Source organism: Drosophila serrata, unplaced genomic scaffold (assembly GCF_035046125.1).
Source record: "Drosophila serrata isolate PLE 108 unplaced genomic scaffold, ASM3504612v1 contig_240, whole genome shotgun sequence".
NCBI classification, from domain to species: Eukaryota; Metazoa; Arthropoda; class Insecta; order Diptera; family Drosophilidae; genus Drosophila; species Drosophila serrata.
In genome coordinates this window covers 3,273,315-3,286,592 of record NW_028257138.1, presented here as the reverse complement: position 1 = coordinate 3,286,592, position 13,278 = coordinate 3,273,315, and the positions used below count along the sequence as shown (strand labels likewise).

At 52.6% G+C, this 13,278-nt stretch overlaps 2 protein-coding genes across 2 annotated transcripts in view; one reads left to right on the top strand and one right to left on the bottom strand.

The window, feature by feature from the left end:
- Window positions 1-1,389: 1,389 nt before the first annotated feature.
- The window catches only part of ft (cadherin-related tumor suppressor fat), a 28,001-nt gene continuing 16,112 nt past the window's right edge, over window positions 1,390-13,278 (bottom strand). Inside the window, exons 6-8 of the mRNA XM_086830548.1 lie at window positions 10,353-13,106; window positions 6,741-10,291; window positions 1,390-4,785 (exon numbers count right to left, since the gene is read on the bottom strand). Coding sequence (XP_086686674.1) covers window positions 2,043-4,785; window positions 6,741-10,291; window positions 10,353-13,106 — 9,048 coding nt within the window. The 3' untranslated portion in view covers window positions 1,390-2,042. The remainder of the gene's footprint in view (window positions 4,786-6,740; window positions 10,292-10,352; window positions 13,107-13,278) is intronic.
- On the top strand, window positions 5,465-6,207 carry LOC110176994 (C-type lectin 37Da-like). The gene is made up of 2 exons (XM_086831516.1): window positions 5,465-5,602; window positions 5,657-6,207. Exons 1-2 carry the CDS (start codon window positions 5,515-5,517, stop codon window positions 5,854-5,856), a joined length of 288 nt encoding a protein of 95 aa, XP_086687642.1. The 5' UTR covers window positions 5,465-5,514; the 3' UTR covers window positions 5,857-6,207.

Here is a 13,278-nt window from a genome sequence, read left to right as displayed (position 1 = left end):
TCACCTGCACTCTCCAGCTCCGGCTTGGGCTTCGGCTTCCTCGGTCTGTCCTCTGGGACACGCAACAGTTACGAAGGATCGAAACCCGGCTAGGGGAATCCCATTCTGGAAGGAAATAGTTAAGCAGACTGAGTCACAAGCGAGGACAAGAAAATATACCATATACAATATTTTAGTTTAATAATAAACGAGGATTTTATACCCATTTTAGAGTATTCTAATTTTGGTCAGAGCTTTGCACCTATAAATCTTATTTATATCGCATCAATATCATTATCGATATATGGGAAATCGTAAAATAATTCGAATCATAGCAGGCATTGAGATAGTCGGTTAAATTCTAAAATATAATATTCATATTAACTTTCAAGCCTAAACATCATCGTCAAAGGGCTCCCTGGGGATTGGGCCCCGGATGTGGCGTTTGTGGACCGGCTCGTAGTCAAGATCCCGGAAAACGACCTGCATCTGGGTGCTCTCACCGTAGGGGCCAGGAATCTCTTCCGACAGAGTTCTGGGGGGCCGAAGAGGATACCATATCTGCATAGCACAGCTCCTATCGTCATCGCGCTGCAGTCCATCTGCCGGAGTGCGACCATCAGGGGCCTCCTTCACCATCCGGTACTTGATTAGGAAGTCACTACCGCCTCCCAGCTCCGGATCCTGCTGATTGAAGACGCATTGTTCGAGTCTTTTAGGCACGTTGCCTTCGAAAGTATTGGAAACCCATGGCATTGATGGTCCGACTGTCCAGGCTAAACCAGGTGGCCAGGCAGGAGGTCATCATGCACATGTGGCCCATTATCTGGCAACTGAAGAACTGCAACTTGGCCGTCTTGAAGTTGGCATATTGCAGTGCTTAGCTCAGCAGCAAGATAAGCAGGAACAGACTTCAAGTGATCGAGGCGGATAAGGCCATTGCCTTCCTTTTCTGACAATTCAAGAAGTTTAATTACACTGCGATATAGTTGACATAGATGAGAAGAACACCGTAGATGAACAGGTAAGAGTAGTAGTTGATGGCATTCGTTATTTAAGCCTTTCCTTGACAGTAACATTTCACTTTTTTAGGTACGACTGCAATGTCGCCATGATGAGGATCTGCAAACCCCAGTAGAAGATGCTCCACAGATCGGGGATTGTAATCTTCGAAGCGCTGCCGGTATATGGTCGAAGTCACATCCAGGGGAATGGGGTATAAAATCAGGAAGGAAAAACACCAGGCGGTCAGTACAGACAGGAACAGGATGAGCTGGCTTGGCATGTTGCCATAGCGGTAGAGCGTGATGCTGGCCAGGAAGGGGACGGCCACTATGCCGAAGGTTTTTACTTTTATTTAAGTCATAAAGCTACTGTAACACTACAACAAGGAAATTAAATACAATCTCGGCTGGTTAATACGTATTTAATAACATTTTACTAAAAATTACAATATATAAGCTAGCTCTATATGGAAGGGAACATGCGAAGTATTTCCGAAATGAATTTGTCTATGGCTAACGACTAAAGGCAGTTACGGCGGAAGGGGATGTTGGCGAAATAATAAGTTAGGACAATGTTAAAATGTACTTAAATGGCGACATAAATATCAGTATCAGTTATCAGTATCAATATCAATATCAAATACCAGTAGCAGTAGAAGCAGTGGCTGGAACTAACTTAATATAGCACTCGGAAAAAAACATGTACACAAGTCCAGAAGTTAGGCAATTGAATTCAATGTCGATCCACGTTCGCCACGCTCAGTCAATTCGGTTGCTATTGAAGTGCACTTAGGATGGTTGGCCTTGATACAAGGCGTTCAGATAGCAACTATATATATAGGTCCTTAATGTCCAACTATTTGTAGCTTAATTACGGTCTAACTTCGTTACGTTTTCATTGTACATTGCGAAATGAAATGGCATTACTTAATGTCAACACTTTACACAGAAATTTACACATAACTTTAGGTAGGGAGCAATCTATGCTACCTCTTTTCAATAGGAGATGGTAGTTTTCAACACACAGAAGGACCTGTAGCTTTATCCCTTGGTGCTTCCTTACACATACTCCTCTGGCGGCGCTGGGCCACTGGATGGCATTCTTAGGGTCGATGCCGCTTGGGTTTGCAGCGTCTGCTGCTGATTCTGTTGCTGTTGCTGCTGCTGCTGTGACGGTGGACCATTGGTGTCCGGCAGCTCGGCAATGTCCTTGAACACGCCCATCAGATTCTCGTAGCTGGGCCCCCAGTTGAGGAGGTACTCCCAGCCCGGAGAGGCAGCCCCGTTGGCCTTGCGATAGATGCCGCTGAGGTGGTTCGCTATATCCTCATCGCTGGCCACCAAGGTGCTAAGTGATCCCCGGAACGAGGACTCGAATCCATCATAGGCATGCGGTGGAATGGGTGGGGTCTTCACCACACTGGGATTCCTGCTCGGTTCCCCGCTCAACGCTCGGGCCACGGGACTCCGTCCATCCAGGAGGCTCTTGCTGGTCGAGTACTTGCCATCGCCGCTCAGGCTATTGTTGTCGTACTCAATCTCGGAGCAGGTGAAGCTGTCGTTGCCGCTCTCATCCGTGGAGGTGGAGCTATGGGCGTCCACGTCCGTGTTGTGCATACCTCCACCCAGCGACATGTGCAGGGCACTGCTGGGCACCCGAGGCGCCTCGCTGCTGGAGGAGACGGCATCCAGGGTAGAGACCAGGCTGCAGGTTCTCGGCCGAGCATTGAGCCTCTCGATCTCCTCGGCCGTCAGACCCATGGAGGTCTGCGGAGGCGCCTGTTGCGGCACTCCTGGCTTCTGCCGGCTCGCGCTGGAGCTCTGGCCGGAGAGCTGCGACATCACGGGACTGTTAAGACTGCGCTCGCTGTTGCTGTGCAGGGCGTCCTTGCCCACGCCGCCCGAGCTGGAGGTGGTGGCCAGCAGGGCACTCTGTAGCGGCTTCCCCGAGATGTCGTGGAGTGTGAGGATGCGCGGCTGTTGAGAGCTCAGCTCGGAGCTGGGCGAGAGTCTTGCCAGCGGTGTGCTTTGGTGGGTGCGCGAGGCACTTGTGGGTGGCGGCGGAGGCTGGCCTCCTTGACCGCCGCCTCGACTGACGAAGGGTGCTCCATGGCGATGCTGCTGCTGCTGGGCGGCGGCGCTCTGGTGCTTGTGGTGCGTGTAGGCGGAGACGGGCGGAGCCGTGGCCTTGTACTTGCGCAAGCCACCCGCCTCCCGGTAGCCCTTGTAATGGTACACAATGTCGATGTCCGAGGGGGCTATGGAGCTGGCGTTCTCCAGATCGTAGTGCTCCGGATACTCGGATCCTAAGTCTACGGAGCCCGCATGGTCTAGGGGCAGCGGATGCAGCGGCGGCGGCATGGCCATGTGGTGCTCCTCCCGGATCAGTGGGCTCTTGCCTACCACCTCTCGCTCTATGATGTCCGGTCGCTGGGGACGTTGCTGCGGCAACTCCGCCGTGGGCGTCAGCTCGCTGCGCTCCTTGAACTTCTTGGTGAGCAGCTCGGGTCCGGCCAGGTGATGGGCACCCACCGGGGGACGCATATGGTCTCCGGCTCCTACAGGCGGTGACGGAGCCTCACTGGGATGAAGATTGCGTGCAAGGACGTGATCCTGTGACACTGCGGAACTGCCTGCACCCAGTACACCGCCGGGATGCTTGATCTTGAAACCAGGCACGCCGCAGCTCAGGCTACCGATCTTCTCCTGCTTGCCACGGAATCGATAGATCACATAGGAACCGAGTATGGCCACCACCAGGATGACAAAGAAGACGATCACAAGAGTGATTCCAATGCTCAGGGGATCGGCCACCTGGGCGGCATCAAGACCTATGCTTCCACTGCAGCCGAACTCCACCTTGCCGTGGTATAGAACCTCGGGGAAGATGCTGCCGGATCCGTTCAGCGGTTGCAGCTCATTGTTCACCGTCACATTGGCCACGCAGCCCACGAAGGCCTCCTCGCCGGGTGCTCCGCCCACGCTCAGTGTGGTCAGGTAGGGATCCAGGAAGTCATGGACGCCGGCAATGTCTAGTTCATCGCCCGCCTGGTGGCCATCGATGAGCAGCCGCAGGCTCCGGCTTTCGCTATACAAGCTGACGTTGTGCCACTTGCCATCGGCGAGGGAGGAGGGCTCCGGCACCGTCATGTTGATGGCCAGATGCTGCCGCGAATAGTACACCAGTCGACCTCCGTGGAGCGACAGCGAGGTAAACATCTGGTTGGTGGCCGCATACAGGATCAGGCCCTGATCCACATAAGTGCGGAAGAGCAGGCTGATCATCTTGGGCGGCTCGTAGATCTGGGAAGCGGTGCTGATGTTGTGGCCACCGATGCCCACACCAACCTGCCGCCTTTCCCTGGGCCCATTGTGCGACCAGGCGCTCTTCGAGCTGTACAGATTGTCCAGCAGCTGCATGCGACGATGGATCTCGGACACACGGAACTCCACATAGGCGCCGCCACTAAGGGTGATAGGTTCCAGGGAGTCGGCACAGTCTGGCGACTGCAACTGACCGCCACACTGGCAGAGGGAACTGGACCAGCGGTCAATGCACTGACCAGCGAATCCTCCACAGCGCTCAGCGGCCAGGGCTGGCTGGCAAGCCTGGCGATTGCAGCCCGGCAGGATTCCTCTCTGCTGGAGGGGCGTGCTGAGGTTAAGGGCCCGTCCTCCGATGTGCACGCTGTGCAGGCAGCCCACCAGGTCATCGCTATGCACTTGGCCAGGTCGCTCCAGAACGGGATCAGCGGAGGCCAGGCCGCCGATCAGCAGGGGCTGCTTGTTGAAGTTGAGGGTGCTGTGGGAGAATGGGAAGACATTGATAGTTATATAGTGTCTGTGATGGGAATAAAACGATACTGAGATGATATAATAAGGCTGAAGCAACACTTGGGATTGGGGAAAGTATGTATATAATTACCTTTAATTAAGGGTATTGAAATTTTAGTCAGAAGCTTATAAAGCAACGAAGGAACCATTTCCGACCCTATAAAGCATATATATTCTTGATCAGGATAAACGGACGAATCTTTCTAGCAATCTCCAACCAAAATTTAAATTTTTCAAAATTTTGAAAATTTTATAAGGGGTTACATCATTAAAATTGTCAAAAATTGGCAAAAATTCCAAATTTCTAATATTTCAAATTGAGTATGCAGAGTTTTTAATCCAATAAAAAGTAATAAAGAACAGCTTTCCGAATTGAAATCCAAGCTTTTTTGGCAAAGTTATGAGTTTCTGATATTACCTCATTAATACTGTGTATTACCTACGCTACGTTTATAATATAATGTATTTTAAAAAAGATTTAAAGCTCAATAAGCCTACGGGCAGTGGTTGGCTTGTGTAATTTCTTTGTTTGATTATTTCCCTTTAAGTTTATGATAGTTTATTTTGTTGATAAGTGCTTTCTCCCTTAGAAGGGTCGCAAGATAAACCTAATCATGTTAATTTATTATCTCCTTAAGGGTCTCATCTTCAATATAAAAGGGTGCCAGTTCCAGAGAAATTATTCAGTAATCGCAAAATGCATCCACAGTACAGTGCATTGTTGGGCCTTCTGGGTCTAGTTTTGTTCTTTGGAGCGAGTTCAACTGCCCAGCCAGCTGAGGAAGGTGAGCTACTATCCTTTTGTATAACTTTACCTAAAATTTTTAATTTCTTTTCAGTTTCTCCCAGATTTGTGGACATTAGCCCCAATAGCCTGATATTTATCAATAACATATATTACTACATTGAGTCCTCGGCCCTTAAGAACTGGTTTAATGCCCTCGAAGCCTGCAAGAAAATTGGCTATGAATTAGTCTCGCTTCAGACTGAAGAGAAATACAACTTATTGGTTGATTTTCTAGTCTCTTCTGGGCAATAACTATATTTTTGGACCTCTGGAAATGACCTCTACACATTGGGAACACACCATTGGTATCCCAGTAATGTGACAGTTTTAGACAGCCTTTGGGGAAACAGGCAACCAGACAATGCAGGTGGAGTGGAACACTGTGATGCACTTTGGAAGATAAGTAACAATTACACCCTGAAGGACGACAACTGCAATATAGCTAAAAACTATATTTGTGAGCTGGCAGCTCCTTCTACTTCCCCCTGATTCTTGAACAAAACTAAATATTTTAGCACCAAATTCTTATTATGTTTGTCATTTCAACTTTACTAAACTTGTATTTTATGCTTTTAACTGATTAAACCGAAATATTATTCAATACTTTTATTTTTATATTTATATCCTTAAAGGGTATTATAATTTTAGTCGGAAGCTTCAAAAACAGTGAAGGAATCATTTCCGACCCTATAAAGCATATATATTATTGATCAGCATCAACAGCTGAATCGAACTAGCTATGTCCCGTGAAAATTAAAATTTTTCAAAAATTTGAATATTTTGTAAGGGGTTACATCATTAAAATTGTCAAAAATCGATCAAAATTTCAATTTTCTAAAATTTTAAACTGAGTATGCAGATTAATTAACCTATCAAAAACTAACATAAGACAGTTTTCCGAATTAAAATTAATGCTTTTTTGGCTTAGTTATGGCATTTTTAGACTTTGATTTTACATAGAAATTGTTGTATACAAAAATCGGTTCATATCTTTTAAAGAATGTGGAAAATTTTACGATACGCTCCTATAATTCCATTGCAAGCTTTCAAGTTATATAAACCAAATAGATCCCACCCAAGTGTGCTCATCCCATTTAGAGTCTGAAATAAATTATACAACAGTAGTTTCTACTCACCCCACAGGTCCCACTTCGTCGGCATAGCAGCTGGAGTCTCCCGGCGTGCACTCCATGCACACCTCACCCGAATCCGCGCACTTGGCCACGCTCAGGGACATGACGCGTCCATTCCGTGTGGCCGTCACTTTGTGCCACCCACCGTCCGCCAGGTTCTGTCCAGCTATCACCGTACTGATGGCTGTCCGCGCTCCTCCCGAGGAGAAGTATGCCTGGCCATGGACCAGTTCGATGGCCAGGAAGTCGGAACGGCCGCCGCTCTGAATGCCGTAATTGTAGAGCAGCAGGGAGTTGGGTTTGGTTGTGGCAAAGACAATCGAGATGTCGTTGGTGGTCACATCCAGGGCGGGGAAGGTCATGAAGGAGAGCGGCTCAAAGCCATAGCTAAAGCGCTCACAGTGCCGTCCGTACCGTCCAGGGGTGCAGTTGCACTTGTAACCGGGTTTGAGGCTGACACACAGTCCGCCGTGAAGACAGGGATTCGGACGACACGAATCAGAGACGCTCTCGCACTGGTTCCCGCGGAATCCGGGCCGGCACAGGCAGAAGTAGGAGGAACCATCCGAGCTGCGCTGACAACTGCCTCCGTTCCGGCAGGGCTTGCTCCAGCAGACGTCGCTGCGCTCCTTCTCGCACTGCTTCCCATCCCGGTTGGCCGGACACACGCACTGGAAGTCGCTGCCCAGTCTGCGGCATTGGGCCTGCATCTGGCAGGGATTGGGGAGGCAGGGATCCTGCCGCCGGCTGCACTGCTCCCCAGAGAAGCCGCTGGTGCACTGGCAGCTGTAGTCGTGGATAATGCGGGGACCACTCAGCACCAGCGTGGGACTGTCCACAATGCTGAAGGTGTGCGTGTCCAGCAGGCGGATGGTGGCGCTGCAGACACCTCCATTCTCGCACACATCCGGCTCACTGCAGGGTTCGTAGCCAACGATGACCTCCTTCTGCAGGAGCTCGGACAGAGCTGCCCGCTTCTCCCGCAGGCGTTCGATGATCTGTCGCGGCTGCTGGTAGCTCCTCTTTGCCGAGCGAACGGCCATGAGAACCTCTAGGCTGGTGGCATTGCCGCCACCGCCTTCCAGGAGACTGTAGACCAGCACTTCACCTTCATGGCTCAGTCGGGATTTGAGCATCTCCATTAGCGGACGATAGTGTTGGGACAGGAAGTGCGAGGCCGTCATGTTCCTCACCAGCAGGGACACCGTATTGGCCAGAGTCTCATTGCTGAAGCTCTGGAAGCTGACGCTCAGCTTGGAGCTCACATCGCCGTGCTTGCCATCGTTGCCCGTGTAGCCAAAGGATGACGCGGTGGGTGTGGTGTGCGAGGTGGTGTACAGATCACAGGCCCGCAGGATAGTGAGTTGATTCTGGGCGAGATTCTGCAGGCGGCAACGATAGTCCCCAACGATATCGATGTCGTTGGGTCGCACATCCGCCAGCTTCACATTGGACGGCAGATCGCCGTTGAAAAGGCTTACAGCCACTTGAAGATTCCTGCTCGTGGATGGATTGTCATTCTGGTCCAGCACTGTGATCCGCAGGGTGTGTTGCGACCGCTGCCTGGGCTTGCCACTGTCCTCCACTTCGATCACAGCCTCCAAAGCAGGCGTAACCTCGCGATCGAAGCTAACCGTAGACTTGACCAGGCCCGAGCTCCTGTCCACTTGCAGCCAGGACTTGTGCTTGCCGCCCACCAGCTGATAGGTGAAGGGTCCCCCATTCCGCGGCAGATCAGGATCACTGGCCGCCAGGGTCATGATGGAAGTGCCAGCCGGCTCGTTCTCGGACACGTAGCCTGTGAGGCCTTCGGGTGTGAAGGTGGGTCCATTGTCGTTGACATCGTCCAGATCTATGCGCACCGTGGCACTGCCCGTCTGCGGCGGCAGTCCCGTGTCTATTGCTCCAATCACCAGGTTGTAGGTGGCAATCTCCTCCCGATCCAGCTGGGCTGCGGTGCTGATCTCCCCCGTCTGCACGTCGATACGGAAGCTCTGCTTGAGGTTGCCATTGATGATGGAGTAACTGAACTGGTTGTTCTGCGGCCGCACATCCTTGTCGATGGCCTTGACGGTGGTCACTTTCGAGCCTATTGGCGCCGCCTCCGAAATCGTGGAGGTGTAGTAGCGCTTGATGAACTCCGGCGGATCGTTGCCGTCCTGTATGGAGATGATGACCTGCGCCTCGTCGGTGTCGTTGCCGCGGATGCTGCCATAGTTCTTGGCCATCACCATGAGCGACACCCGATTCTGGGTCTCCCTGTCCAAGTGACGGGCCACATGGATCACCCCGGTGTTGGTATCGATCCCAAAGCCCTTGTCATTGCTGGAGCCCACGAGGAGATAGTAGACGCGTCCATCTTCTCCACTGTCCTTGTCCGTGGCCTGGACAGCGCCGACCCGAGTGCCTACGGCGGAGGTCTCGGAGACATCAAAGTGGAAGGCTGGCTGCAGAAACTGCGGGAAGAACTCATTCACTCCAAGGATGTGGACATAGAGCGTAGCATAGCTTTCCATGCTGGAGTCGGGGTTCTTGGCCTTCAGCTGGAGCGTGTAGGTGCGACGCTCCTCGTAGTCGAAGATGGCGGCGGACAAGATGCTTCCATTGCCAGAGTTTATGCTGAAGAAGTGTCTATCCGTGCCGCTTGGCAGGAAGGAGTAATGGATAATCGCATTCTTCGGGGAGTCCTTGTCGGTGGCATGGGCCTGGAACACGAAAGTGCCCGCCGGCTTGTTCTCGGCTATGTAGCCATGGTATTCCATGTGGTCAAACAGCGGTGGATTGTCATTGACATCGGTGAGGATGATGGTGAGCATGGCCACCGCCTCCAAAGGCTGGAAGCCCAGATCTTGGACCGTAATGTTCAGGTGGTACTCCTGCACCACATCGTAGTCGAGCTGCTGTCGTATCAGGATTCCACCCGTCTTTTCATCCACACTGAAGTCCTGTCGCTCGTTGCCACCTGAGATGGAGTATCGGAGCATGCCATTGGGCCCCGGTTCCTCGTCCGTGGCACCCACCGTGAGGATGGTGGAGCCGACGGGCTCGTTCTCTAGCACGCTCACCTGGTAGCTGTTGGCCGAGAACTTTGGAGCGTAGAGATTCTCCCCGGTGACCACGATTACGACGCGGGTCTCATCCGACTGCGGAGGCACACCACGATCGGTGGCTCGGACAACCAGCTCGAAGCGTGAGTTGGGAGCCACTTCAAGTCGCTTGGCCAATGAAATCCAGCCATCATGACGCCCTATGGTGAAGATGGAGCTCAGGTTAGAGCTAACCAAGTAGTAATCCATCTCGCTGGCGCTGGCCGCATCCTGCTTGTCCGTGGCATGGACCCGAACTATACGCTGGCCCGGCATGGCGTGCTCCGGCAAAGGCGACAGGTACTCCTTCTGCTCGAACTGTGGCGGATTGTTGTGGGCATCCACGATGTTGATGTTCACCAGACACTCGGAGTACAGCGGCGGCTTGCCATTATCCGTGGCCAGGACCGTAAGGGCATACATGTTCTCCGGCGAGCGGACATACTGCGAGTGCTTGAAGTGAACCGCCTGAGGAAGGAGGGTAGGAAATCTGTAAAAGGATTCTCTTAGAAATCAATTCTGTACTCACTTTCTTGCTGAAGATTTCCCCGGTGGCTGGGTCAATGCTAAACATGGGCGAGGGCTGCTGCAGGGAGTAGGAGATGACCGAGTTGGGGCCCTGTTTGTCCCGATCTGTGGCTATAATCTGACCCACCAGAGCGATAGAGTGCTGCAGCTCCGGGAAACTGAAGCTGTAGAAGCTGTGCTCAAACTCGGGCGCATTGTCGTTCTGGTCTTGGATCGTTATGGTAATGGGTGTCTCTGCTCGCCAGGCGCCATCAAAGGCCACCACTTTCAGAACGTACTCATCCTGCTGCTCCCGGTCAAGGTGCCCGGCCACGGTGATGTTCCCGCTCAGCGGCTCAATTCGGAACTTCTCTCCGGGATTCTCACTAAAAGAATATGTGGCATTCGCATTCGGGCCAAGATCCAAGTCCGAGGAAGTAACACGGATGACAAAGCTTCCAATCTCTGCGTTTTCGGTGACATTCAAGGAGAAGAGACGCGTGAACTTGGGCGGATTATCGTTCTTGTCCAGCAGATGGAGCAGCACACTGGCCGTGCCCGTGAGATGGGGCACACCCTGGTCCACGGCCTCCACCACGAAAGCATAGTCGCCAAGCTCCTCCCTGTCGAGCCTCATCCTTGTGTAAATCTCGCCCGCTTCGGTGATCTCAAAGGTTCCCTCGTACGAGTTTCGTAGGCGATACATTACTCTGCCATTTTCCCCGGAATCCCTATCGCTGGCTCTGACCGTGGCTATCAGCTGTGGAGGCGACTCCTCCTCGAGTACCTCGGCATTGTAGATGAGTTGCTCCATCACGGGAGCATTGTCATTGGCATCCGTCACATTTACCGTGATCAAGGTGACGCTGCGCAGGCTGGGCGTGTCATTGTCCGCGGCCTCCACCCAAATCTCGTAGAGATGGGTCAGCTCATAGTCCAGGCCATCCTGACCCACTCGCAGGACGCCGGTACTGGCATCCACTCTTACGGCATCTCCGGTGTTGCCTCCAGCAATGGCATAGCGCATCTTCCCAGCCGAACCCTTCTTGGGGGATGTGGCACTCACTTTGGTTATGGTTTTGCCCGGCTGCACGTCCTCCGGCAAGGTAAAGTGACTGTTGGCCATGTAGGAGTAGCTGGGAAAGAGATCACCGGGTCGCAGTTCAACCGTGAGGTCGGCCGTAGAGTTGAGAGGGCTGTCCCCTCGGTCGGTGGCATAGATCACAAGGCTGTAGGTTGGAGATTTACTCTTCAGCTCCAACTTCGTGCTCACCACTCCCGTCTTGGCATTGATCTCGAAGTACTGATGATCACGGCCTCCCAAGCTATATTCTAGCAAGGCATTCTCGGCCTCGTCCAAGTCCAGGGCACGGGCTCCAAACACAAACTCGCCCGTGCTGATCCTGTCCGGCAGAGCCACGTGGTAGCTGCTGGAGTCGAATTTGGGCATATTATCATTGACATCCGTGACACTGATGGTTAGGTTCACCGAGGAGGCTCGGGGTTCCGTGACGGAGCTATCCTGGGCCATGAGCGTTAAATGATAGACCGAAGTCTCCTCTCGGTCCAGGGAGACAGCTGTAGTGATCTCTCCCGTCGCTGAGTCAATGTGGAAGCGCGTCATGTGCTCACCGAGCAGGCTGAAGCGCAGCTTGGCATTCAGCCCCTCATCCTTATCCGTGGCCATGGGCCTCAGAAGATGGGTTCCTGCGGGAAGGTTTTCCCTAACGGAGGCATAATACGATTGCAGCTCAAAGACCGGTCCGTTGTCATTTATATCCTGCACCTCCACGCGCACAATGCCTGTGCCAGTGAGCGGCGGTGAGCCCGTGTCCATGGCCACCAGCGTGAGGATGTAGTCACTCTGCTGCTCCCTGTCTAGTGGCTTCAGCAGGGCAATGTCGCCCGAGGAGGCATTGATGCGAAACAGATCCGTGTCGCCTTCCTTGAGGAAATAGCGAACCTGAGAGTTCAGTGGCGGAGTGTCGGCATCGTAGGCATTCACGGTGAGCACATAGCCTCCATTCGGTGGCACCGTATTCTCCATAACGCGGGCCAGGTACGGTGAATCAAGGAATGTGGGTCGATTGTCGTTTATGTCCAGGATGCTTATGGTTAGCTCCGCCGTATCACTGGCGGGATTCTCCAGGGCGCAGTCCTCCGCGCGAACCGTGAGGGTATAGCGCGACAAGCGCTCATAGTTAAGGTTCTTGGCCACTCGCACCACGCCCGTGTCCTCGCTGATGCTAAAGTCGTGGTTCTGATCCCCCAGCACTATGGAATAGCGGATGCGTCCATTGGCGCCCTCGTCCACATCCGTGGCGGATACCTGCAGCACCATGGCCCCAATGCTGGCGTTCTCCGCCACCGAAGCGGAATACTGCTTCGGATCGAAGACGGGACTGTTGTCATTCTCGTCCAGAATGCGCACGAGGAGCTGGGAGTCCGTGGACTGAGAGGGCTCTCCACGATCGCGGGCTGTGATGTTGAGAAGGTAACTGGAGCGTAGCTCCCTATCCAAGGAGTCAACGACGCGCAGTAATCCATCGGTGGGGCTCAGGGAGAAGGGCAGAGGCTCCTGATCGGAGTCCGCGGAGTCATGGCCAGTCGCCTCCTTCAGGAGATAATCGATGAAGCCATTGCGTCCCTCGTCGTTGTCGACAGCCTTGACAGCGATAACGAGCGTGTTGATGGCCACATTCTCCATGATCGAGGTTTCGTTAGCGGAAACGAAGACTGGCACCTCATCGTTGACGTCTTTGATGAGAATCGTTACCTGGAGGAGAGTGGAGTTGAAACAGAGATCAGTCTTGGCTAATTGTAGTTTAGATAAAACGGTAAAGGTGGGGCATGATAACGTAGAAACAGGTTTATCTGAGTCTTGAGACAAGTCACCTAATTAATCAAGGAATAAGAGATTCAGGAAAGGTCTCTACTCTCCCTAATCT

Bases quoted from the DNA above. Each gene is read 5' to 3' on its own strand.
- LOC110176994 (XM_086831516.1), top strand. From the start codon at position 5,515: ATGCATCCACAGTACAGTGCATTGTTGGGCCTTCTGGGTCTAGTTTTG. The intron at 5,603-5,656 runs GTGAGCTACTAT...ATTTCTTTTCAG, and splicing joins TGCCCAGCCAGCTGAGGAAG to TTTCTCCCAGATTTGTGGAC.